Raw genomic sequence first — 27,264 nt, forward strand, 5'->3', positions numbered from 1 at the left:
ATTTTTTCTCTAATTTATCAATGATGTAGTTATAGTTTGGATGCTAATACATAAACATCTTTCCAGTAAAGACAAGCAAAACTATTTGGAGGATCAGAATATACTTTAAAAAATATGTATAACACACGCAAGAACATCTATGTTTTAGATATCCATATAATTTACGAATAAACATCGGAGAAAGACTTAACATGAGACAGAAGATGTCTAGGCAAACACTTTGGATCGATAGGCAATATTACAGAGGTGATACTAACAAAGGCCATACATTTTATGTTGTCTTCCTTGATTTACTTTATATGGAAAGCATGTATAAGAATATGCAAATTCACATTCAAAATGTATTCCCGTCGCTTCTAATTTAAGATTTATATACTTTTTTTAATTATAAAAAAATATAATAATAATAAATTTAAGATGTTTTAATAATATTTATGAAAATGGGTAAGATAATTTTACAATAGTAGAATTAAAAAGATATTTAAAAAAAAATTAATTACGACACGAGGATGGAAAAAGAATTTATTGCGAACATAAATTATAGTATATATTTATTGCAAATATATATCTTTTTTAAACTGAGGTGGTTGTGAAATTGCGTTATTTGATAATTTTCAAAAGAAGTTTTAAATTCAGCTGCGTCCGCTATTTAATTGTCATTTGATTTTTAATTCGAGTTCAAACCTAGTCATCCTCCTCGCCCTTATAATGCGAGCTGCACACGATGGAATTCGGTGATTCCATCTCTACACATAACCGAAGACGAGCGATTCAAGAACGAGACGATTTGGATCTGCGATACCAGGCATAGGGCTCTTCCGCCTACCTTGATCGAGCAGAGATCCGTCGCTTCTCCGATTGGGACTCGTCTTCCACCTTTTTCGCTTCGCACCATGGCCTGCATCAAGAGCGCCGCGCGGTCGGCGCTCGTTTCGTTCGCGCCCGATGCGCCCTACCTCGCTGCCGGCACCATGGCCGGCTCCGTCGACCTCAGCTTCAGCGCCACCGCCAACCTCGAGATCTTCAAGCTCGACTTCCAGTCCGACGCGCCCGAGCTCCCAGTCGTCGGGGCCTGCCCCAGCGACGAGCGCTTCAACCGCCTCTCCTGGGGGAAGCCCCCCTCCGCCTCGGAGGAGTACTCTCTTGGCCTCATCGCTGGCGGTCACCCCGATGGAAGCATCTGCGTTTGGAATCCCCGTAAGCTGATCAGGTGGTCTGGGTTTAGTTCTTTCAAATTTTTGTTGTCTCGGCATTGCATAAGGTCCGGATATTGTGGAGATTTTGATGTTTCGTATACATTTGCAGTCCCGAGGAACAAAATGATGCTTTTGTAGCGAAGCTCAACATGCACGTGGGATCGGTTAGTATCCATCTCGATTCTTCAAGTCGAATGGTTTAGTTGCCCATGAATTTGATGGGCTGGTTTCATCATCCAGGTCTATGGCCTGGAGTTCAGCACGCTGTCACCAAATCTACTCGCTTCCGGGGCTGATGAAGGGAAGCTTTGCATTTGGGATCTGGCAAACCCTTCAAAACCAGATCATTTCCCATCTCTAAAGGTAAAAACAAATCTAAGTAAATACTTTTGGACAGAAATTGTGGTACTTAGCATTTTGTTTATTACTGCTAATGCATGTAAATTCATTTTTTTGATACTTCTCAGATTTGTATTGTTGTATTGCTCTTACATCAGTCTTGACTTAATGTCCAAGATTGTTGGCCCTTTGGTATATGCTGTTATTTTGCTCAGTCAAGTTAAATAAACTAAGTCAGGATAATTCTTTTATTACAACACCGCGTATACCACACATTTTCTAGTTTTCCATGTGTATAAAATGTTCTGTCTCCTTCCTTGGATCCACCCGTGGACAATCAGATGTCTGCTGCAAACATAGTTGTTAAACGCAACTGTTTTCCATCTAACTTTTATGTGACCAGGGAAGATTCCATTTTTCCTAGTTGGCTAATATTTCTCGTGAAGATCTGATATGGAAGACAAACTGTTAATGATTTTGATAAAATCCCTATTGAAAATCTGCACACAAGAGTAACAAACATGACTAACTTTTTAGTGGTTCTTCTCACTCTCAATAGAACTACTTTTTTTTTTTTTCCTTCAAAGTTATAGTTTTTCCTGCACAATGTGTGTCCGGTATGCAACACTTTAAATTATTAATTTTACACTTACTATGAAAATTTTTCTCATAGTTTCTTGGATAAATTCTATTATTTTCATTGGATTCAAAATACTATTAAATCCCTGTTTTGACTTTGATTAGTGGGTCAAATAACACAGGAAATTACACCATATCCAGTATGTTTATCAGTATTTACTGTCAGAGTGTTAACCTGTCTTTCTATATGCTGGTACTCATATGAAAATTTCAAAAATTTCACATCTTTGGAAGAAGCTTATGTCCTCTCATCCAGTGTTTCGTCTATTTCTTAGTGTCCAAACATTGAAAATTGGAATCGGGTAGTAGTGAAACCATTCAAAGATATTATATAAAACAAAGACATATTAATCAATTCCCTGGAGTTTAGATATCAACTCAGACCATCCTATTCTTGAGCGGCACAAATCTTTAGGTCGAAAGTGAATTTCTGAGAATAATTCTACCTTTTGAGACCAACATTATTACAGGGCATCACATAGAATGAGATCTTCCTGATGGGAGATCTGATATCAATGAATTAGACATTCTGAAGGAGTGGCACTACCATATCTGGAGAAATAATATCAATGAATGAATTGCTGTTGTGTCCAGAAGCTACCTACAGAGTACCATTTGACCATTTATAAAAAAAAAAAGAAAAAGGACAGCGCGGTGCATGAAGCTCCCGCCATGCGGGGTCCCGGGGAAGGATCCATTGTACGCAGCCTTACTCTGTTTTTTGCAAGAGGCTGTTTCCAGGATTCGAACCCGTGACCTTTTGGTCACATGGCAGCAACTTTACCGTTGCGCCAAGACTCCCCTTCTTGACCATTTATGATGTATGAAAATCAAATACAACTACTGTTTGGCATGGTGAAAGGTTACAGAAAACGTTGTCCATCCTTAGGCTTTCTGGCAATTATTTTCTGATGACAATAATACTTGTTTGGTTGGATGATCATCTTGTTCAAGTAGCGACTACTCTCTCAAATGAATTTTATAATTCTTTTATCTGCCTCCATAATTTCTATCTTTTAATGGCAATTAATTGTTGTTACTACAACTTAATTCCATCTAACCTGTTTGTTGAAATTTTCAAGTCTAACAAATTCTTATGAATTACTAAAGGTTTTTTGTATACAATTTCCAAAAACCTATATTTGATATTTATTAGACTTTACTGTTATATTTTGTGACAGGGTGTTGGATCTGGAGCCCAAACTGAAGTGTCCTTTGTTTCATGGAACCCTAAGTTTCAACATATATTATTATCCACCTCTTATAATGGGATAACAGGTTTTTTTTCGTACCATGATTCTTTTTAACTTAAATAACTTGTATGGGTTTCAAGTAGCTTAGACTTACTTATCTGACATTTCATCACTGCAGTTATATGGGATCTAAGGCAACAGAAGCCGGTTAAAAGGTTGATATATTTACCCATAATTAGGAAATTTGTACACTTAGAAAAGCTAATTATTTGATTACTAATCTCTTGTTTTCTCTTACAGTTTTGCAGACTCAACTAGAAGGAGGTGCTCTGTTCTGCAGTGGAACCCTGATCTGTCTACCCAGTTAATTGTGGCTTCAGATGATGATAGCTCACCTTCTCTCAGAGTAATTTTCCATGTTATATGATTTATGATTGTGGCTACTTTTATACAGGATGGCTACCTAAAATTTTTTAGGTTTTGTTGAATTTAGATATTCGGTTCTCCTTTTTAATGAGAGCTTATATACAATTAATAGCACATGGCTAGAAGATTTTGTTTGGTTTTCTATTTATGTTATTTTGAAGTATATTAGAAAAGCAAAGGATCTGGCTTAGTCTGCATGTGTTTCATTTTGTTGTTCTTTCTATCTCCATCTACAGGTTTGGGATGTGAGAAAAACTTTATCACCTATAAGAGAGTTCGTGGGGCACACTAAAGGTTCTTTTACTGACTTTTTTTCATCACGCAATCTATTTTTGTTTAAATTTTTCTACAACTGCTTATACTTTTTCGCTGGGTTTATTAGCAAAATTAGTTTAACAGTAAATCAAAGTATCATACCATTTATCCTGAAAATAGTAGGGACAAGCATCTTATTATTGTTTCTTTGCAAATCATTCTGATAATCTGCAAATTATGCTGCTAATATATTTCTTCATCTGATATTTCATCAATCTGATTTTTTAGGACTGATTTGTGTGTGATCAATAAGAAGGTAGACCCTCTTGAAATGTTCTTTATAGCAATGTGTTCTTTTGAATTGAGAAGCATAAAGGGCAATAGAGCAGAATTGCTTGTTTTTTTTCCTGTTTGGATGCCAAAATAATCAGATACTTGGATGCTATACTATTTTATCCTCTGATAGAGTGTCGGTATAAAATTAACATTTGAGGCAGGATAGTATGCATGTGGCTTTTGATTAAGTACCCTGTCTTAAAATTTTCATACGCTGGGCTTAACTAGGTTTTATATATGGAGCAACTATGCCATAATTGTCTAATTTTCACCCTATCAAGTATCAATGGTTCATAATTGTCAACACATGCATGTAATATATTTAAGTCTGGATAATTAACAATCTAACTTTACATAAGAGTTCATTTAAGGTTAAGATTTATGTAGCCAACTCCAGATAGTTGGTGCTTATGGTTTGATATATATGCATTTCATAGAACCCTTTTGATGAATGAACTAAGAAGATATTAGCATATTGTTCAGTGCACAACTTTTATAGGTAGGTGAGTCAGCCTAACTGTTTCACTTCTATGAATTAATTTCATGCCGTCCCTTTTATGTCTACTTGTATTGTTAACAAAGCTTAGCTTGAGTTATTTTATGTAGTTATGTTTTCCATGTAGATATGTTCATTTCCTTCTAAGGGAAATATGGCAATACTTCTATTGGAGCATATGAAGCTTTTGAATGTTAGTGAAGGAAATTTTAAGCTGATGAGAGTATCTCGATATCTTTAGATTCATTGGACATTTGGGCTAATTCTATCTCCATATAGCTTAAAAGAATCCTGGTTAGAGTTGGAAAGTTTGATGCTCTCCTCGGCTCAGATGGTTTTACTGCTTACACTGTAGAAGAAAAGTAGAAAGTTACATCTTGTACCAGTGTTGTTTTCAATGTGATTGAGTTTCCTGTGTTCATTAGGTGTAATCGCAATGTCATGGTGTCCCTATGATAGTTCTTTTTTGCTTACCTGTGCCAAGGATAATAGAACAATCTGTTGGGACACAACATCTGGAGAGGTAGGCAAGCACTCAATTCCTCAACGATTATGTCCTTGAATTTACATGCACAGACCAATTTATCCTTGCCAGCTTTTAAAATCTATTTCTTGACCTTTTTTTTTTGTTATCATGCAGATAGTATGTGAATTGCCAGCCAGCACAAACTGGAACTTTGATGTTCACTGGTATCCCAAGATTCCAGGAGTCATATCAGCTTCTTCATATGATATGAAAGTTGGAATATACAACATACAGGTAATGACACATAACTCTTGATTTCTTTTAGATTGTGTTTAGCATTCAATTTGCATTTGAAAAGTGCACTTAAGAAATGCACCTTGTGCTGAAAGTGCATTATGCGAAAATAGTTTAGTGTATGGTAAAAGTGCACTTAAAAAGCTTCTTCCATGATTAAAATAGAATTCATACTTCATCGAAATTTCAAATAAGTTATATATTCATTTCTCAATTTTGTCATGTAAATATGCAATAGAGGTAATACTTTATATGTTATATCTAATGATATTTATAAGTTAATGTGAATGACCTTTTAGTTACTATAAACTTATATTTGAACGTAAAAAAGTGAAAGATATGGGGATTGTAGGATTAAAAATTTATTTGGCACATTTGGGACCATGGCAAGTGTCAACATAATATGACATTAAATCATTCAGTTCCATTTGAAGATCAATATTCTGATTTTACTGAAGAGTTGAGATTTCAAACCTTGGATACATGCGACATATATCGTCAACATTTATAAAATACTAAAAACATACTTGTATTGATAAAAAGGACTATCATATACATATATAATTAATAAATTATATTCATCAATCCACCAATTCATAGTTCCACATAGGGAAAAATATGTCAATCAAATAAGTAATACTAATAAGTAAACAAGGTATATGTAAACACAAACAATCCAAAATAATAAACTGAATAAAGAAATTGAACTTTTGTTGGATCTAATACAAAATAAACATAATCAAAGCAGTAAGTCAATGGACACTAGAAGATCGTAGGAAGTAAATTGTGACTTGGAAGTTGGAAGTAAGAAAATTCCAATCAAACTCACGAGGGAAGAATGAAGTTGAACAATTTTTGTAGCTACTACCAATGAGAGAAGAGGGCACAATAATTGTTGCAAGTAATCTGCAACATTTAATCATAGGAATGGCAATAGGGCGGGGGCATATGTAGCTTGAGTTGTCCCTAGTGAAAGAGGCGAAAGCAGGCCATCCGGAGAAGAGCTGGACATGGATTTAACTTCTTGCCCCCGCTTTGCTTCTTGTGTGGAGCAAGTAGGTGCATGTCAAACACTGGGATGGGAACGATTCAACATAAAATATATACTTCCATTTGTATGTGATGCATTTGAGGCCCAGAGGGGGTAAGGCGCCAAATCCTTACTCTATCCCCATCTCATCTACACAACGGGGGTTGGTGGGGCAGCCCTAATTGGGATGTCTCAAATTACCATTTCTATTCAGTTGCAGTAGAATGCCGTTGCCTGTTTTAGGTGGTACTGCATTAGCCACGGGCAATTCTAGAGCTTTCAACTGCTGTTTCCAGAGGAGGAAGGTTGCACCAGTTAGAAGATGGAGACTATACCTTGCTGCAAGGAGGGTTTCGTCTGTCAACAACTGCTGTTTTTGGAGGAGAATGGCAAAGGTTTGGGGAGAAGAGTATAGAGAGAGGAGAAGATGGAGAAGAAGATAGAGACAATACCTCATTGCAAAGAGGAACTTTCAGTCACTTATTGCTGTTTAATTAGGATAGCTGCTATTACTATAGAGAAGCAGAGAAGAGAGAAGATGGACAAAATGATAGGGGACATACTTCGCAGAGAAGAAGAAATTTGCGGCAGTAGGTAGATGAGTGTCACTATTGGTTAATGTAGAGGAGTTGTTCCTTTTGCCGTCGGGAGTGACGAGGAGGAAAGGATTGTGAGAAATCGTGTAAAAAGTCACCCAGATTTAGTTTTTTCCGTTTTCAACTTCAATTGGTTTTAGGTCACCTGTTTATGGCCCACCAGACTGCCTTTTAAATGGAATATCAAATAGGGACTATATTTTGCTGCGATGCAGTCCTCCTCTAAATCTGTCAGGCAGCCACATTTTCATATGTTTGAACCTCTTTATAAAACCTTGTTTTTTCTTATCACTTACCATAGTTTTTCCCAAATAATATGCAGGTTATTAAGATAAACCACATGTGCTTTAATCTATATGTATTTGACCTATCTATTCTTTTCTTGCTTTTATAATAGCTGAACATCAGGGAAACAGACATTATTGCCATATCAATTTTACCAATTTAATAACTCTTACAGGCATGATTCATAACTTAAACCTACATTTTGATATCAATTTTGGTTGTCAAATAGTTAAGTTGATCTTTTGTTAATAGGTTTGGAAATTCCACTACAAAACATGCTATAGTTAGAAGGTTCATGTGAGAACAAATCCATGGTTCTGGGCAGATACTTGAATGTCAAATTCCTCAAATGTTATCATGTTTTAAGTTCAAACATTGTTGCTTTGATGAGCCAGTGGTAATCTTAAATGCTTCCTATTCTAAATAATACCATGGTAATACAACATAAATTCTTGCTTCTACTAGGATGCTTTTAGTTTTGCTCAAATGTGGCTTCTTGTTCAATATGGCTGTAGTAAAAGATGTTAAGCACCAGAATATTGATATTCATTTCTCAAGTCAGTCATTTTTTCGTTTTTCCATTAACTGGCTTCTGATTCTAACTGAACTTTTATATTGAAGGCTTGTAGTAGGTATGCAGTTGCAGAGGGTGAATATGGTGCTCCTGGTATGTTGCTTTACCCACCACTGATAAGACTTCTTCTAATATTTTCCTACCTTGATTGTGTTGTGGCTTATCTAATTGGTTTCTTAGTTCTAATAGAGCAGTTTTTCTCTGGCTGTCAATGCATTCTACATTTAAGTTAATGTCATGCTCATTCTATCCAGCATGAAAGTGTTGGCCAACCTAATTCCATCTATTTTGTATTGTTGAAAGCAGTTACAATCCCATGTAGATTTGATTCCTGAAATCACCCATAGTAATAAGTTCAGCTATTAAGAGTTGTAAGATTTTCACTGAAAATATTTTACAAGTTTTTAAGAAAATATTAAGTTCTAACTGTGAAACAAAGGTCTTTTAAAGCCTATACACGAACTTCTTCATAACTTATACTGATCATGCTTCACACCATGATGATGACAATTACTTGTTTCACTAGTGAAAATGAGTCTTCCAAAGTATACAATTTTTTCTCTCTCTAAAATTAGTGTACAAGTTTTTAGAAAATATTAAGTCCTTATTATGAAAGGAAGGGGCTGGGCAAGACCAGTACACAAGCTTCATGATGTTTGCTACTGACATGCTCCACATCAAGATGATGACAATAACTTATTTGATTAGAGTAAATGAATACTCCAAATCAATCATACAAAGGGTTTCTGTCTTTAACTGATCATAGTGAATGCTTTTGTGGTAACAGCAATTTGCTACTAATTTAATGGTGCTTGATCTCTCCTATTCTATCTTCATATGTTTTATTTCCACTTCCCTTGATTTATCTTAGTGTTCGTATCTTGGATATACATACATGTCTTGTCTTTTCAGTACAGTTGAGAGCTCCAAAGTGGTTGAAGCGTCCAACTGGTGTATCATTTGGTTTTGGTGGCAAACTTATTTCATTTCAGCCTGTTCAATCAATTCCAGGAGGTTCTGCACACTCTGCATCAGAGGTAAAACCAGACCTTACAGTGTCAACTCTTATTTAGTACGTTTAATTGAATTTCTCCTTTTTTTCTCTAGGTGTATGTTCACAATCTAGTTACTGAACATAGTTTGGTTAGTCGCTCTACTGAATTTGAAGCTGCAGTACAAAATGGGGATAAGTCTTCACTCGGTGCTTTATGCGAACAAAAATCAGGAGTTTCTGTGTATGTATTCTGTACAAGTTTTAAGTTACTGGCTATGAAATTGATTTTCTTTGTCCATCTGTTTCACTTAAATCAGATTGGAAGATGACAAAGAAACATGGAATTTCTTAAAGATAATGTGTGATGAGGAGGGGATAGCTAGGACTAAGTTGCTTTGCCATCTTGGTTTCACTGTACCAGATGAGAGAAGTGATAATACTGACAATATTGGGAAGCGATTAGAGAATAATCTTAGTCTTGATAGTTCTCCAATGTTTGAAGGTCAAGCAAGTGCATTTGCTATTGATAATGGGGAGGAGTTCTTTAACAACCCTGCGATTTGTGAGGATAATTTAGCTGATCAGGACAGCAATGTTCTTATTGGCGAGCAGGTTCAGAGTGAACCTGAAGGACCCATCGGTACTTTGAATCCTTCATTTGATGATAGCATTCAACATTCTTTGGTTGTTGGTGACTACAAAGGAGCAGTTTCAAAGTGCATTGCTGTAAATAGAATGGCTGATGCATTGGTAATTGCTCATGCTGGAGGTTCATCATTATGGGAAAGCACATGTGATCTATACCTTAAGAGTAGTCTGACACCATATCTGAAGGTATTACTGTTTCATGTAACGATATTGTCCATAGTTATGAAGATGTTAGAAGCTCATCCATTGTATTCATTTAGATTGTTCAGGGATGCATAGATTTTTATTTTCTCTGCTCTGTTTTCTGGATATTGTACTGATTTTCAATGTTATTCATTTTGAGGTTGTAACTGCAATGGTGAATAATGATCTCATGACCCTGGTTAATACCAGGCCTCTGAACTCATGGAAGGAAACACTAGCTCTTCTATGTACGGTGAGCTCATAAATCTTTGCTAAATATTTTATCAGCCCAACATTGTTTAAGTGAGTTCTTTTATATGTATGCGATCTCTATTTATCAGTTTCTCCTACTACATGTAACATATTGAAACTCATATAATCAAGTGGAAGAGCTATTGACATCCTTTGATTTGGTTGCCTCCATCAAATCTTAGTTCCCCGAGTAATCTCCCTGCTGTGCCAGTGTAATCTAATTGAAACCAAAGATGTCTATGAACATGTTAGAAGCTATTGTGAACAAATAAGTAAAGACATTTTTGAAGCACACCTATGAGATAAGCATCTATATTGTTCACCAAAATTTCAACGATTAAGTGCTGATATTGTCCATGACAATACATGTCAATTTATTTCAAACAAGAAATCAGAGCCTTTCCTTTTAGTTTGAGGAGCTTTTCAGTCTCTTTTTCTAAAACACCTATCTGACAACAAATTTAATTGTTACATATTTAGGTTGAACAAAATATAAATTAAATGGAAAAATACTCATCTTCCAGCTCCATTCACTTGTATAGTCAGATCGACTATTAGAAGCTATTAGTATTTCAAGTGAGGCTAGGAAATTCTCAACTTTATAATTGTTTCTCTATGTGGATGGATACCAAGTGTCGTTCCTTCTAGTCCGCATCATTGTACATTTGTTATTTTATGATCCTTATCCCTTGCTATCAGAAAATTGCTGATTTGCTCAATCGTCAATCATGTATACTAACAAAAAGTTGCTGATATGTTTGATTATAAATACATTACAGTTTGCCAGAAAAGACGAATGGACTGTCCTGTGTGATACTCTAGCTGCAAGACTTTTGACAGTCGGAAATAGACTTGCTGCTACATTCTGCTATATCTGTGCTGGGAATGTTGATAGAACTGTGGAGATCTGGTCTCATGGTTTGAAGTCTGATAGTGATGGAAGGACTTTCACTGATCTTCTTCAGGTAATTCACGTGTTGAATTTTCACTTTTAGAAATCATAAGCATTGATGGAAACTTTGCTTTGTGATAGGATTTGATGGAAAAGACTATTGTGCTCACCCTTGCAACTGGGCATAATCAGTTTAGTGCTTCTTTGTCTAAGCTTGTGGAGAATTATGCTGAATTACTGGCTAATCAAGGGCTTCTGGCTACTGCTTTAAAGTATTTAAAACTTTTGGCACCAGACCAACCTTTGCACGAGCTTGCTATATTGAGAGATCGAATTTCTCTATCTGCTGAAGGTTATTAATCTCCATAGATATTTTTTTTGTCTTTTCTTGCTTAAAATATAATTGGCTTACTTATGCAGTTTTGTTGTTTTGTTGACACCCATATACTCTGTACTCTTTCCTAAAATTTGTGTCATTGATCTTCAGTGCACTATGAGGTTGACCATTTAACTCCATGTTCCCGTAGTGTTTACATTGCATATTTCTAGTTTCTGCTAAAACCTTGAGCTTGGCATTTGTGAGCATCTCCTTGTCAGTTAATTGCCTCTGTTTGTCCAATGAGGGAACCTTATAATTGCACTTGATTTTTTAATAATTCAAATTATCATGGGCCTTAGATGTCCCAAATTATAAACCTATTGATTTAATTTAGCCTCTTTGCATTATCTTATCCACCAAGAAGTAGAACACAATTTTATGTTATTAGGCATTGTACATCTAAGATCTTGTTTTCTATTCTCATGCTTTCTATTTTCTTCTATGTTTGGCTCTTGCTTTGATGTTCAATCTTCTTTTTCTGAAGATGGTATAAACATTCCTTTTATGCTCTCTCGATATTCTTTTCTAGAGAAGGGGGCACCCAAAACTCTGAGCTCTGAAACTTCCACACAACAACCGGAAGCTGCTTATGGCACAGATCACATTGGATATGGTATCGCAGACCACACACAGAACTATTATCAGGTTTATACTAGAAAATCTTGTCTTGTTATTGCTCTCTTTTTGAAATATCTCTGCATAAGCTACAACACTCTTCTACTTGAATTGTGTTTACAAATTTAGGACAAGAACATTACCCAGCCTCTACCCCAACCCCATCACAATATTCCTAGCACTCAATATGCTGAAGGATATCACCAGAGTACTGCATACGGAGGATATCAGACACTGCAACCTAAATCGCAGTTTCTTGATTTTGGCATCCCAACAACTTTTCAACCACTGCAGCCAACTCAAATGTTTATACCACCTCAGACAAACCAGGTTATGCAGGTAATTGTTTAATATCTAGGCATAGCTATGAATGTGTTAGTGTTTATGCTGCCTATGTTCTTTGATCAACCTCAAGATAACTAATGTCACACCTCAGGGGTATCATTCTCGGTACCCCACTTGGTGACAACATATTTAAAAGAGACCTAGACACCATATACTCAGGCTAATCAAGAAATTCATCTAATTTATTTATTTATAACATTTACGTTATATACAAGGAAAACTATACGGATAAAGCAACACATGAAACAAAACGTAAACACAACGAAATAAAAATAATACAAACCGAGAATTAACGGTTGAGATCTTTAAGCAACTCTATGTAAAGCTGAAATTGACTATAATATCAAAAGGAAGCTTGTGCAGGCAAACTGGAGACCAAAGACCGTAGATAGTAAGCCAATTGACTAAGTGGATAATTAGAATAGATGTGCATGAATTTAATCTTATTTTAGAGGTCAAAGAAGTAGAGTAAATCACAATCTCTTATTACAAATTTAAGTTCATAGAGTTCTCCATTTATTCATAAATATATATGTATAATCATGTAGCATTTTTATATTGAAATTTAGAATCACAACTTTATCATCATTTGTTATTATCAATTAAGATAACTTCTCATTTCTTGCTATTTAATCAGTAGATATATAGGTCCTCATAGTATATGTCAACATGAGTAAATATCATAAATCATGTGAGTATCAGTATGTATATCAATGGTCTCTAATAAATCAACTAAGAAGTGAATAACTGGAGCCAATATATCAGAGTGTAATAATGACATGCGTCAGCTAACGTACGGGCTAAAAACCTCACCGGTTATCTACAACAATAAAACACCATCTCACAAATAAATATTGACCGTGGGCTACATCACGCCACCACGACTTGTGTGTGGTCAGGTACTCTAATATAAGGCTAGACTAAAAGTTTTCACTTTTAGAATTTCATTTTATCCATTTATCACAATTGTTAAATTTGTAGGTCTTACTGGTTAGTCTAAACAACCAACCCAAGTCAACTTTTAAGGCGAATCATGTTAATTCATTAAAATATCATCATAAGGTTTGCAAGTAAAAGTTTTGCAATATAAAGGTGCAAGTATCGATAATATAGAATATCAATAGTATGGAATATGGAAGGTCAAGAAAAATAAAGATAGGTATCAACAGAAAAGTAATTTAGAGTATTCATTTTAATTTTTAAAACAACCTTCCCCGTCTTAATTCTCATATGAAATTCACATGTGAATAGGAAATAACATCAATTATTTACTCTCCAACGATTTAATTATTTTAAACCCTCATTTCACTATTTTAAATATCATTGGAATCCCCGTTTTAAAACAGTTATACAAGCATATACATATAATCAATTTCTCTATTTATTCATAGATAATTATTTGAGAGTCAAAGGATAGATGTACCCACTTTTATATACAACAAAATCTTCGAGTGTCAGCAGATCACTATGCTTCACTCGAACTCGTATCTACAAGTATAATAAAAAATAACTCAAATAATTACACTGATATCCAATAAATAATAACACAACAAGATGGATCAAATTTTGATCCCACTACCTTGTAATATTCCTTCGATCGATAAACCAACGAAGGTGTTTCATTGATACGAAATGCTCGAGCCAATGAAACTTATATAATGAATCGTCATTAATTCAAATTAATTCATTATTCCTCGCCGCGATTGAAATGTCGTTCCGTGCCGCTTGGCACATACGGTTTTATCGTTCCGCCGGCGAATCGAAATCGGAACGTCATGCGTACGTGTCTCGAGCAACGAGGAGTCGCTAAGGCGTTCGCGGGGCGTCGCGACGCGATGGCGGAGCCGAAAGCGTCGCGGGACGCTTCTAGCGCCGCTGGACGCCTCCGGACGCCTCCGGCACTGTCGCGGGGGAGCGCGGGCGTCGCGGGGCGCTCGGAGGGGAGCAGGGTTACTGTTAAAAAATAATATTACACTTTAATAAATCAAACAATTCCCAAGTGTGATATTTTAAAGAGGCTTTTATAAACCCTAATTAAATTATCTCAATAAAATATAAAAAATATATTTAAATTTTTTTAAAAATTAATAAATTTTATTAAAAAATATTCTGAAATTATTTTTAATGTTTTAACTTTTATTTAAAAATTCTAAAAAAATTTAAAAAAATTCTAAAAGATTTTATAAAAATCGTAATAAATCAAATTTATATTCTGATATTTTTTTATTTTTGTTTAATTTTTTATATTTTTTTTTACTATTTTAATATTTAATTGATATTCTATTTTTTTTACTATTAAATATATATTATTTAAATTATTAAATAAATAAATAGTTAATTTATATAATTATTATATATAAAATAATATTTTGTATTAATTTATATAATTATGATTATTTAACCTGGACATTGGAGAACTATAAAAGTTATGTATCAATTTTAATTTGAGTTATTGATATATCAAATTTCTTTAAAGAAAATTATATTTAATTATTTTTTTTTACAATATTAAGTTATTTAATAATGAAGAACTTATATAAAATCAATATACAACTTATTTTTAAATTATACACCATAAATATATTTATCTAATAATTATTATATATAAATAAAAAAATACTGAAATTGTATTGGCACGGCACAATACGATATCAAAACCGTATCGTTTCGGTCTGGGACCGAAACCTCGGCACGGATTGAGATTTTAAAGCTTGCAATAAATACTAATTTTATTGATCATTACCTTCAATTGGTCATCATTCAACCAATAACCTTAGAGTTTGGAAAATGAGGAGCCAACGGTGGCTCTTCCTCTTGGCTCTGGCAATCAGTTGAGGCACCATTGTCCTCACTTGAAGCAATGCATCAATCACTGGATGAGAGAAATTGCTGGTGTTGGATGAAATACTAGAAGGAAACGAAATGAAGAAATCTGCTGAAACAATGAAAGAAAAGGAAGGAGAACCTTTCCCCCCTTTCGCTGGTGGGCATGGCTAGCTCTAACAGGGCTCCGACGGCTGTAGTTGGTTGGCAAAACAACGTAAGAAGCAGAGAGGAGGGCTTCTGCTCTTGTTGTTGGGGAGAGGACTGTTTTTCCCCTTTCTGCTGAGAGCTCCAACGAGCTCCGACGGTTGTTGCCAAGAAACCGGGACAGCAAGGGAACGGAAAAGGCGGCTGTTGGTTGGAAAAGGGCACCATATAGAAGCTGCTGTTGTTGGCCGTTGGAGGAGAAAAAGACAGCAGCCACTGCTGCTTTGATGGCAAAGAAGAAGAAGAAGAGGGGAGGGCTGCAATGTTGCTGCCGTTGGAGAAGGGAAGGAGAAAAAGAATTGGTGGAGAAGAAAAGAAGGAAGAAGAAATAAGGGAGGAGGGATCGACGGAGGCATCGCAATGGCGTGCGGTGGGATTGCTGCGGTCGTGGAAGAGAAAAATTAAAGGGAAGAACTGACCCAACCAATTTAAATCTTAAATTTGGTTCGGCCATAACTTGGCCAAATCGACTCCAAATCAATCCCGATTTGAACTGACGAAATCCTTATCTTCACGCTTACCAGTTGGATTTAGTTCGAATCTAATCCGATTTTAATTTAGCGTCCTCACTTCGATGATTTAGTTCGTCTATTTATTATTATTATATATTTTATTTTTAAAATTCAATATTTAACAACTAAGTTTTCTTTTTCATTCGCAAGCATCAAGGTTGTTATGTTATACATCTTTCCTACTAAAAAAGCATTTTAAAAAACTTGGCCTTAAGTAGTATTGTCAATCAAGTTCCTGGGCTTTGGGTTTGGTTTTACTTGCATAGTTGCCAATGCACAACAAGCACTGCTTATGCCCATCATATTGCTTATGCCAATGTGTGTCAAAACATTTTTTTAAAACTTATTTTTTCACTCGATTATTTAATTTCTATAGTGTTATATTTAAAAGTAAACAAATATAGTAGAAGAAAGGGGAGCCTTGGCGCAACGGTAAAGTTGTTGCTTTGTGGCCAAAAGGTCACGAGTTCAAATCTTGGAAACAGTCTCTTGCAAAAAATAGGGTAAGGCTGCGTACAATGGATCCTTCCCCGGGACTCCGCATGGCGGGAGCTTCGTGCACCGGGCTGTCCTTTTTATTTTTCACTCGATTATTTAATTTCTATAGTGTTATATTTAAAAGTAAACAAATCAAGTAGAAGAAAATTGAAGCAGTAAGAATTTGTTGTGATATGCATTGAAATAACTTTTAATTTTACTATTTAATTAACATAATTTTGTTTATAAAAAACCTAAGCAGTGGAGCAATAAATGATAAAACTATTTGCATTCATTTTATATGCTTTTTCACATGTTGAAGCATGACTACTGTCGCTAGGGGTGCAAATGAGTCAAGCCGTTTGTGAGCCGCTCACGAGTGGTTCGGTCAAAACTCGATTTGAGCTCGAAGTTGACCGAGCTCGAGTCGAGCTCGAGCCTAATTATTACCGGCTCGGTGGCTTGTTGAACCAAACAAGCCAGTAACAATATATATTTTTATAGTATATAATATATAATGTATTAATTTATTTATTAAAAAAATAAAAAATTCGAGCTCGAGCTTGATCTAGTATAAATCGAGTCGAGCCGAGCTCGAGCTTAGGCTGGCTCGAGCTCAATTCGGCTCGTTTGCAACCCTAGTCAACGCGACATGTTACTACAAAAGTTAATTCAATTGACTATCTAACTTGTTATAAGCTTATTTTTAGGACATCAACTAAATGAAGGTAACTAAAGAAGCAAAATTTATTTATATTTATCTCAGTATGCTTCGATGCATGTTGAAGCATTTAGAGTGTTGACACAGTACGATGCCAAAATTATTCTTTCTGGGGACTGAAACTCTGACATGGATTTGTATTTTAAAAGACTATTCTTTGTATTATCAATATGATAAAATAGAATAAGTTGCACACTCATATTCCAGTGTTCTTTTAGATCTGAAATCTTAACTGAATTCTCACCTAAAACTTGTCATCTTCTTGTATTTTTCTTTTATGCCTGATTGTCTCTCTAATGTTATGAGCTAAAACTTGGTGCTAACAAACTCTAGTTGTCAGTATGTGTTTTATTCTTATGGGATATGATCGTGGATTGTGTATCATTTATGGTGGCTGAACATGGCTTCTTATTTCATAAACTAGCAGAGAGCTGGAATACCCTCACACTACAATAGATATTGATTTTCTTAGAGCAATGGGTCTGCAAGTTGTCAGTTATAGATTAATTTTTATTGACAAATTCTTCTGAAGCCATATGTGTAATGATATACCCTTGCTATGGTAGCTTCTTTTCCACATCAAATTTGCTAATATCAAACATTCCATCTCTTCTATTACATGTGTAGTATTATTAGTACTAGTTTCGGAGGTCTTTTCTCCTTTTCAGATGAATTCATCTGATGTACTATTTATTTTGACCACAGCAAACTCCACCTGCTGTTGCCTCACAGCCAACACTAAGACCTTTTGTACCTGCAGCTCCTGCGGCTCTTAGAAAAGTGGAACAATACCAGCAACCTAGCTTGGGTTCTCAGCTATATCCGGTATGCTTATTTTTTTTTTTCCTACTCAGTATATGATTGTTTGTGATTCACCAAGGTTTCTCTTTTTCTTCAGAGCTTTGCCAATTCTTTTTATCAATCTGGACCTTCATTTAATCCTTCACATGGTATTGGTGGATCTCAACCAACAGCTGTCAATGGGAACAGATTTACCCAACCTGCTGGACCTGCCACAGGACAAATGGGTTTCATACCGGTTCCTAATCCAAATTTTGCCCATACACCTAGCATGCGTAATGCACAACCTTCAAGCCCTACAAAACTACCACCATCACAGCCACCTGCTGTTCCTTCAGCCCCTCCACCTACAGTGCAAACAGCTGATACATCAAACGTGTCTGGTAATTTTCAGTCTCTGGACGAAATCAATTTTGCATCCTAATATTATTTGGTTACATACCAATGACTTGAGAGCATTATGTCATTTAGATACAACTGAAACATCCTTGCCCTATTTCACTTATTATTTGGGTCAGATGTTTATTCATTGCCATCTATTTCTTTTGGTTATCTTATACTAAAGCACTGGATTATTCATTAACTGATTAACCATTGAAAACAGCCTATGTTGCTTGTTTCACATATCTTGCAGTTATCTTGATGCAACTGATCCCATCCTGTATTGGATATGGTTAGTGAGTCTAGAGAGGTACATTTAATCTTGTCGTGTCTTTCTAATCAAAATAGCGGACTTGGACATTAACTTAATTGCTTCGAAGTTGAACTCCGCCCTTGGCTTAATCTTCCATAGTTGTTGAGCTTTATTGGTTACCAAGATTCCCCAAAATATCCTAATCTTGTGTGTCAGTAAGGAATTGCGGTAGATGTTGCTTTAGTCAAATATCTGTCAAGTATAATATCCTTTTAGGCAATTGGTCCAGGCCAGGCTTCTAATTCTGTCATGTTTGGCTTGGTCCACAACCGTTGTATGAGGTGATTTTGTTAAGTTTTTTATTCAGTGGAGCATTAAATCCCTATCCTATGTTTTGAAGCTCCTTTACAAGTGTGAAAGTTGGTCATGATGAGATCTTATGCCTTGTTTAGTAGGATGTAATGGAAGGGAGCAGAATCAAATGGAATGAGTATGAGGATAAGAATGGGAATTCCATGATATGTGGGGCAATCCTTTTCATTCTTGGGTTGCACTGACAGAATGGTATGATAAGGAATATTTCATTTTATCTTGGGCTCATCTATCTAATTTGATTCATTCGCTTAGTTGAGACTAGCTGTTCAGCTGCACGCCTCTCCTTGTTTATTAGCTTTTTTCGGTTCACCAAGCTTGTCTAGTCCATCCAACATGCTCAATGCTCTTGTGTGGCACAATACCCCCTGATCCATTTGATTCGTTGGCTATCCAGCTCCCAATGATCTGCCTACCTACCTGACTTGCTTGATGCTGCTACCTACTCATTCGGTTCATTCGGTTTGCTCAGTTCATTTATCCTATGCAATCCGCTAATCCTAATTGGTATGATTGGTCTTTCTGGTCTATTTCAACCCAGCTGGTATGATCCATCTAGCCTTCTCTATCCCACTTGTGCCTTTTCAGTCTGTCCTACTGTCCTTTCTGTTCAACCTGTCCAGCTCACTCAACCTGCATGATCTTTCTCGTTGCTTTGGCTAGCCCCACTTAACTTGTTAGTCTGGCTCACTGTTTCAGCCTGTCTAGCCAGCTTGTCCTTTCAACTCTAGTTCTCCCAACCCTTCTTGCTCTGCTAGTTCGGTCAAGTGAGATTGCCTAAATCTCTTGCTTGACCTGTGCTTTCTGTCCAGTCAACCAGGTCTGTCTAGTTTGCCTGTTTTGTTCGGTCTTCCAGCTCATTCAACCCACTTGCTGTCAAAAGAGGTTGTGGGTTATCTGATTCGTCTGACCTTCTGTTCATTTCATCTTTCTTGTTCAGTCCACCTTGTCCATTCATTCTATCCAACACATACAATCTTGTTCAGTTCCCTCTTTGTTATGTTAGTTTTAGATTTGAAATAATATGTAATATTATATTTGGTAGAGGTAAAAAGTAGTATGGAATGAGACATTCCTCGGAAGAATGATTCTTATTTCTTCATCAAATTGTCCATCCAAACATCCAAATGGAATCATGGAGGGAATAAATCATTCCAATTTCCCCAAACCTCTGTTTGAAGTTTTTGGTGATGTAGGATTAGGAAATACGAGAAATTATTTGGAAAAAAAATTTGTTTCATTGCCCTTGCTTCATTGCACCTAATGCTCCGTGGTTATATCCCCTGCATGAACCTCATATACCATTCTTGAAATCTGGATAATATAAAACAAATTAATTTTATAATTCACAAGATACACAAGATTCTACATAGTTGCTTTGATAAAAAATGTCTTGCATGGTGTCCATTGGTCTAAATAAACATGATCTCGCTGGTCATTGCTTGGTTTTTATGGGATACTTTGATCTAGATGAACTTTGACTTTTTTGCATCGTATTAATTGGGATTGCAAATTACTTCTGTCATTAACAACTTGTCCTTATTGCTCACATTGACCCAAGGCGTGTCAAAATATTGTCTGCTTAGGGAGTTGAATCCTGACAGTACTGTCCTGTCTTCACTTAAGAGAGACCTGAAAGTGTAGGGTAAACTTTAGTCTTTTATGGCATCTTTCCGTCTGTAGTTACTTTGGGGCTGATATGTCCGAGTTGCTGTGTAATAATACTTAAATTTTGGCAAATAATGATTTAAAATTAATCTGTTTTTCCTAAGTATCTGTTCTTGACAAGTTTGCCTATGCTGTCATAGAGTGGTTGATTTCTGTTAACATCCATGCTTCTCACGCATTTTCTTGCAGCCGAGTTGAAGCCAGTTGTTACCACGTTGACAAGACTATACAGTGAAACTTCAGCAGCTCTTGGAGGAGCTAATGCACATCCATCTAAAAAGCGGGAAATTGAAGATAACTCGAGGAAAATGGGCTCCTTGTTTGTAAAACTCAATAGCAGGGATATCTCTCCTAATGCTGCTGCAAAACTTATTCGACTTTGCCTGGCATTGGATAGTGGTGATTTTGCTGGCGCATTGCATATTCAGGTAAACTTTTAATTATGAGATATTTCCTTTCATCCTTTAATCAGACAATAGGAATTTGTTTAACCTTCAAGAGTTATAACAATTTTTCCCTGTTTTAGTTTTTTTTTATTAAATATGTTCTGATTTTTCTTTAAAGATGCAGGAAATTTCTCAGCTAAAAAACTCTTGCGGCAATGATTGTAGCTTTTTCCCAATGTTTTTCTCCATTAAATTAATGGTCATGTTTTACCATCACAATTACCCAATATCTTGATACTCCATTTTGTTTGCTTATTAATAATTTTAAAGGTGATTTGTTGCTAAAAGGAATGGTATATAGTTTTATGATGGTGGTTGTTCTACTCCTCTTCAACCAGTTGATCACAAAGTATCACCTCATTATCCAAATCTAGCCTTGTTATGGAAACCCTAATAATTTAAAAGCTTTGCAAAGATGCCTTCTTGAAAGGGTGTATCATACTGAACTTGCTATCCATGTCGCTTGATTGTATGCTCGGTAAGATGCACAAATATGAATTATCACGGTGATTGAAAATTTGATGTGTTTCGATAGGTGATCTTGACTACAAGCGACTGGGACGAGTGCAACTTCTGGCTTGCTGCGTTGAAACGAATGATCAAAATGAGACAGAATGTCAGAATATAAGGTATCTGATGAGTCACTAACTGGGCGCTGAATAGATGGTACCTTTGTATTTTTTTTAAAAAAAAATCCGATAGTTAACCGTAAACCCAAAAGTTGAGTTAGGATCTCTTTTTTTTTTCAACCTTCCCTTTAAAGGCAGAATCATGTTCTAAAGAAATGTGATTGTATATGAATCATGTTTTTTTTACTAAATATCGTACATGGTTTAGGTAAAATTATTATGACTTCTTTATTATGCTTTAAGAGTATCCTAAAAACACAGCTGTTATGCGAGGCTCCTCCTGTACTACACGGGAAGAGCCTCCAGCAGGAACGTGTATGCGGCCCCCCGCACGCATCGCCATGCTCCTCGGTCTCGCAACTCGACAAACACAAACCATTACAAAAAAGGCTACGCCTCTTCCCCATTGCTCGCATAATTTATTGCTGCACCCCCTTGTCGGCAGTCATCGTCTTTAATACATACGTAACGAGATCCAATGGTAAGCGGGCATTCAAATTTAGAGTTAGCTGGACACGTTCTATTTTATTGCAAGCTCAGGTAGTCGAACCCAATGATAGTTCATACATGCATCAACCTCTTAAAACTGGTCATCTTCATTTTTTTAATTTTTTTTTTGTATCTTTAAACTAAATGATAGAGATCAGAGTGGATTTGCAGAGAATCAGAAAGATAACAGAGAGCCAAAAGAGTACGCGAGATCGGGAAACACACAGGAACAGCACGGACAATGGTGCGTGGTGTAATTCAGCGTGGAGAAGAAGACCGGGAGAAGGTGGTGGGATCAAGATCTGGCGGCGATCTCGTCGTGGTTAGTCGATCTCATCAGTGAGCTCTTGCAGTGCGCAATGGCGCCTTGTATCGCGCTCTGCAGCTCCTCCGCGGAGGATGAAGGAAGAGAAAGCGCCGTCGGTGCGGCGCCGGAGTAGAGCAGGCCGGAATGGCTCGGGGAAGATCGCATGGAGGAAGGGCAGCTCGCCGCCCACCGTTTCTTCCTCGCCGGCGGGTGGTGGTCGAGGAGGTTCCCGGAGAAGGACGACTGCGGGAAGGCCGCCGCATTGTCGCCGGCCGCAGGAGTATTCTTCTTGCCTGGGAAAAGCCGGTCGGAGAAGGAGAAGGCCGTGGTCTTCTTGTTCCTCTGTTGCATGGCGGGGAGCATCTCGTAGATCGGCTTCACTTTTTTCACGTACTTTTTGATCACCTCCATCGCGCGCTTAGACACCGGCATCAGCGGCGCCGCTGGGGACACGTCGACGGAGTCGAGCTTTTTGCTTCCGCCGCGGTGTAGGAAGGCGGAGGAGAAGCGGGTGGCGAGGGAGGAGAGGTACTTGGTGCCGCCGCCGGTGGTCGGGCGCTTGGCGGAGGAGGCGGGGAGACGGCCGAGGTCGTTCTCGGCGACGGAGCTGGGGCGGGAGGAGGAGTTGCAGCTGTCGGGGAAAAGGAGGAGGTCGGCAGCGGAGAAGGCGGAGGAGGAGCTGGCGGTGGAGTTGCGGGAGGTGGCGGTGGAGGAGGAGGAGGAGGAGGTGGAGGCGGAGCTGAGGAGGAGGGCACGGACCATGTAGACGCGGGGGGAGGGGTGGAGGGGGAGGAGCTGCCCCTTGTAGAAGAGCTCGTCGGCCGGGCAGGAGCACCTCGAGGCCGATGGGGAGGCCGACACGGTGAACTCGAATTCGGAGGAGGAGGATGACGACGGAGACGGGAAAGACGACATCGCCGGCGCAGCGGCGGCGGCCTCCAAAGTCTCCATGGCCGTCTTTGACCGTTGAAGGCTTGAAGCTGGTGCACTAGGGAGAGGAAGAGAAAAAGGGCGAAACGGGAGACATTAAAGCTCAATTTCGCCACGTGATTTGCATTGGAACAATGATAATGCGCCACCTCATCACTGTCTTCCGACGTGGATTGACCTTCCCCCTCCATAGTTAATTAGGAGGAGCCGTTTCTTCAATTTTTTTTTTAAATATTAAATGTTTTTATTTCAGTTTTAAAAAATAAAAATATTAAAATATTTAAAAAAATAGGAAACGTTAATTCAAGGAGCTCTCTCACAATTTGTAAATTTTAATTTTATTAAAATTTAATTATATATAATCTAGAATAGGAAAATGAGAAATATATATAATGAAAATTGTAAGACCAATGAATTATTGATAAAAAAATTTTATACCAGAAAGATGTGTAAATTTTTTTTACTTATGATATGACATAGATACGATAATGAAAGAGTTTATTGAAAAATTTTATGACAGTTGACGCTGTTAGAGCATCTTGACATGGATGGATTCCACGAATTCCTTCATTCATTCAGGAATATAGTGTTGTTATTATTATTATTATTATTATATTTCTGTTTAAAGAAATAAAAATATTTAAATATTAAAAACAAAAATATGAGAAATACGAAGGAGAGAATGTTATAAAAAAGTTATGAATTTATATTTTATAAAAATTTAATTATATATAATATAAAATAGGGAGGAGAGGTAAAAAAAATATATAATAAAAATTGTAGGACTTAGAAGGAGTTATTGAGAAGTTTTTTTATAATGGATAGATGTGTAAAGTTTTTTACTTTTGACATAATATGAATGACGTAATGAAAGAGCTCATGGAGAGATTTTATGACTATAGATATTCTTAGAGCATCCAAAGTGGGAGCTCTACATGTGGATACTAGAGGTGATCATGGATCGGATTGGTTCAATTATTGGGGTAAAAAATTATCCGACCCTACTAGATCAGATAATACAAAATCGGGACCTACATCCGGCCCTATATCCGGCGGTTCTTATGTTTCAGATATCCGACGGATTGTCAGTTATTTGGATATCCGACCCTATATCCAATGAAATATAAAATATAAATATAAATATAACAAAAAAAATACATTTTTTTAAAATGATAATAGACATTACTCATTACACGTTATAGCAGCTAATCGGAAAAAACTATTACAACGTGTAGCAGCTTATCGGCAGTAGTTGCTACAACGTGTAACAGTTTATCAACATTAGTTGCTACAAGTAGGGGGGTGATCGGATTAGGTTGATTCGGTTATTTGGATAAAAAACTATCCGATCCTACTAGATCAGATAATGTAATATTAGGACCCTACATCCGGCCCTATATCCGGCGGATTATTTTTTTTCGGTTCAGGTCGGGTCGGTATAAGCGGGTTGGTCGGTTTGACGGATTAACTACTCACCCCTAGTGGATACCATGAAGGAGCTCTCTCCCACGATATGAGAGAGCTTCTTCATTGATTTCGAGAACCACTTCTTCATTTTTGTTTTATTTATTAAATATTTTTTATTTCTATTTAAAGAAATAAAAAAATAAAAAAATAAAAAATAGAAATGATGAGAAATATGAATGAGAAAATATTATAAAAATTTATGAATTTAAATTTTATAAAAATTTAATTATATATAATATAATATATGAAGGAGGGATGATAAATATATAATAAAAATTGTAGGACTCATGAAGGATTTGTTGAGAGTTTTTTTATAGTGAAAAGATATACGAGGTTTTTTTACTTTTGACGTGATACGAATGATGTAATGACTGTGACGTGGCAGCTTCCTTTACACGAAGAAGCGGCTCCGTAACCACGGAGCCGCTTCTTCATATTTTTTATTTTTTTATATATTATTTTTATTTTTTAATAATTGTAAAAAGAAACAACGGCTAGAATTATGAATGAGGACCATTCATTTCACCAATCTATGTCAAGGGATCATCCCCTGGACCGAAAAAAGCGATCCAGAGCCGTTGAACAACGACTATTTTAGCCGTTGTTCAACGGTTAAATTTTTTTTTTTTTATAAATACACGATCGATTTCAGATTTTTTCATCCATCTCATTGTTATCTTCACTTTCAATTTCTTTCCTCAACTCTATATTTTTCAACCACAAAAATATCCTGATTTATTTCAAATGACTCAAAATCCAGATCAATCTATGCTCCATGAATTATGGAGAAATGAATTGGCGGAAGATGCGGAGGATATAGATGAACGAAGAATGCTCCAACTATATGAGCAACGACAAACGGTACATCAAAGAGTTCAAAATTCTTCCGGTAGAACACAGAGGAGAAGGTATTTGAATCGGGATCGTGAAGTTGGACATGCTCGTCTTTTCAATGATTACTTTTCTGATGATTTGGTATATCCTGATGACATATTTCGACGTCGATTTCGAATGCAAAAAGAGTTATTCCTTCGTATAGTTGATGTTGTGAAAAATCATTCTGAATATTTTCAATGGAAGGTCGATGCAGCGGGGAAAAAAGATTTGTCGTCACTTCAGAAATGTACAGCGGCTATTCGTCAATTGGTGTATGGAGTCCCTGCTGATCATTATGATGAGTATCTACGGATTGCTGAAACAACTACCATCCAATGTTTATTCAACTTTTGTCGATGTGTAATTGAAGTGTCCGGGGCCCAATATTTAAGAAGATCTAATGCTGCTGATATCCAACACTTGCTTGAAATGCATGAGCAGAGACATGGTTTCATTGACATGTTGGGCAGCCTTGATTGTATGCATTGACAATGGAAAAATTGCCTCGTCGCTTGGAAAGGCCAGTTTACTCGAGGAGATCATGGCGTCCCAACAATTATGCTCGAAGCCGTTGCATCTTCGGACTTGTGGATATGACATGCCTTTTTTGGAATTACAGGGTCACGTAATGATATCAATGTGCTTAACAAATCGTCGTTATTCAACGTCGTCTTACAAAGGAATACACCCGAGGTTAATTTTATGATTAATAATACACAATATACAAAATGATACTATCTGACCGATGGGATCTATCCAGAATGGGTTACTTTCGTCAAGAGCTTTCCATGCCCCCAGGATCCCAAGAGAAAAATATTTAAGGAACGACAGGAGACCGCGAGAAAGGATGCCGAGAGAGCATTTGGGGTGCTCCAATCATGATGGGCAATGATAAGAGGTCCAAGACGATTTTGGAATAAGGATAATTTAAGGACATCATATATACCTGTCTTATTTTGCACAACATGATTATTGAGAATGAGGGAGATGCAGCAGTCAATTGGTCGGACGATGAAGGAGATCCTCAATTACAAATATTTCAAGGCTCTACTCAAGAATTCCAAGCATATTGTAACACCCCACCCTCCTCACTACTAGTCTGCGAGGGCAGAGCGCTACTGGATTACTAACTTTACTTAATTATTTTTGTTCACATGTAAAGATCAATACATTAACTCTCTAAACATGCAACTGATAGCAGCGGAAAACATAAACAACTTATCTCTACATCCTACTCCAGCATATGAACACAACTAAAACTATACATCAATATAATCATGCTGAAATATATGTATTAATCTAAACATACATGCAACCATTATACAACTCAGATGATAGGTATAATGTGCATAACAATTTAAATGAAAGAATTCTAAGTACATAAAGTTATCTTATGAATTAAATTATCTACATGAATAAACAATCCCAATAGTCTAAATACAAAATATCTTAATAAAATCTTAAACTAAATC

General features: G+C 36.6%; 3 protein-coding genes across 8 annotated transcripts; 2 read left to right on the forward strand and 1 right to left on the reverse strand.

Annotated features, from left to right (window-relative positions):
- The first annotated feature begins 670 nt into the window (after nt 1-670).
- On the forward strand, nt 671-22,522 carry LOC122046097 (protein transport protein SEC31 homolog B-like). 6 transcript variants are annotated; one of them, XR_006130175.1, is made up of 24 exons: nt 671-1,210; nt 1,306-1,360; nt 1,437-1,559; nt 3,356-3,452; nt 3,546-3,582; nt 3,668-3,773; nt 4,030-4,087; nt 5,306-5,403; nt 5,521-5,640; nt 8,173-8,218; nt 9,038-9,162; nt 9,233-9,360; nt 9,437-9,953; nt 10,111-10,203; nt 10,982-11,167; nt 11,236-11,446; nt 12,003-12,118; nt 12,218-12,427; nt 17,879-17,998; nt 18,072-18,357; nt 20,838-21,076; nt 21,630-21,723; nt 21,997-22,204; nt 22,384-22,522. XR_006130175.1 is itself a non-coding variant. In XM_042606625.1 (23 exons), exons 1-22 carry the CDS (start codon nt 894-896, stop codon nt 21,720-21,722), a joined length of 3,381 nt encoding a protein of 1,126 aa, XP_042462559.1. In that variant the 5' UTR covers nt 671-893; the 3' UTR covers nt 21,723; nt 22,384-22,520. The 6 variants fall into 6 exon arrangements, 4 of the variants coding, with proteins under 4 accessions (XP_042462559.1, XP_042462557.1, XP_042462556.1 ...); XR_006130176.1 differs by having other exon boundaries at nt 22,371-22,493; XM_042606625.1 differs by lacking the exon at nt 21,997-22,204 and having other exon boundaries at nt 22,384-22,520.
- LOC122046122 (probable membrane-associated kinase regulator 1) lies at nt 22,508-23,503 on the reverse strand. Its single transcript, XM_042606663.1, has one exon. It carries the CDS (start codon nt 23,468-23,470, stop codon nt 22,508-22,510), a length of 963 nt encoding a protein of 320 aa, XP_042462597.1. The 5' UTR covers nt 23,471-23,503.
- A 2,157-nt stretch (nt 23,504-25,660) lies between these two features.
- On the forward strand, nt 25,661-26,674 carry LOC122048398. Its single transcript, XM_042609968.1, has 3 exons — nt 25,661-26,270; nt 26,412-26,485; nt 26,591-26,674. The coding sequence occupies exons 1-3, from the start codon at nt 25,661-25,663 to the stop codon at nt 26,672-26,674; spliced, it is 768 nt and encodes a 255-aa protein (XP_042465902.1).
- The last annotated feature ends 590 nt before the right edge of the window (nt 26,675-27,264 follow it).

Source organism: Zingiber officinale, chromosome 2B (genome assembly GCF_018446385.1).
Source record: "Zingiber officinale cultivar Zhangliang chromosome 2B, Zo_v1.1, whole genome shotgun sequence".
Taxonomy (NCBI): domain Eukaryota; kingdom Viridiplantae; phylum Streptophyta; class Magnoliopsida; order Zingiberales; family Zingiberaceae; genus Zingiber; species Zingiber officinale.

Bases quoted from the DNA above. Each gene is read 5' to 3' on its own strand.
- LOC122046097 (XM_042606625.1), top strand. From the start codon at position 894: ATGGCCTGCATCAAGAGCGCCGCGCGGTCGGCGCTCGTTTCGTTCGCG. The intron at 3,453-3,545 runs GTTTTTTTTCGT...TCATCACTGCAG, and splicing joins CTCTTATAATGGGATAACAG to TTATATGGGATCTAAGGCAA. The intron at 9,361-9,436 runs GTATGTATTCTG...CACTTAAATCAG, and splicing joins CAAAAATCAGGAGTTTCTGT to ATTGGAAGATGACAAAGAAA.
- LOC122046122 (XM_042606663.1), bottom strand. From the start codon at position 23,470: ATGGAGACTTTGGAGGCCGCCGCCGCTGCGCCGGCGATGTCGTCTTTC.
- LOC122048398 (XM_042609968.1), top strand. From the start codon at position 25,661: ATGACTCAAAATCCAGATCAATCTATGCTCCATGAATTATGGAGAAAT. The intron at 26,271-26,411 runs GTATGCATTGAC...TTGGAATTACAG, and splicing joins CATGTTGGGCAGCCTTGATT to GGTCACGTAATGATATCAAT. The intron at 26,486-26,590 runs GTTAATTTTATG...CCATGCCCCCAG, and splicing joins TACAAAGGAATACACCCGAG to GATCCCAAGAGAAAAATATT.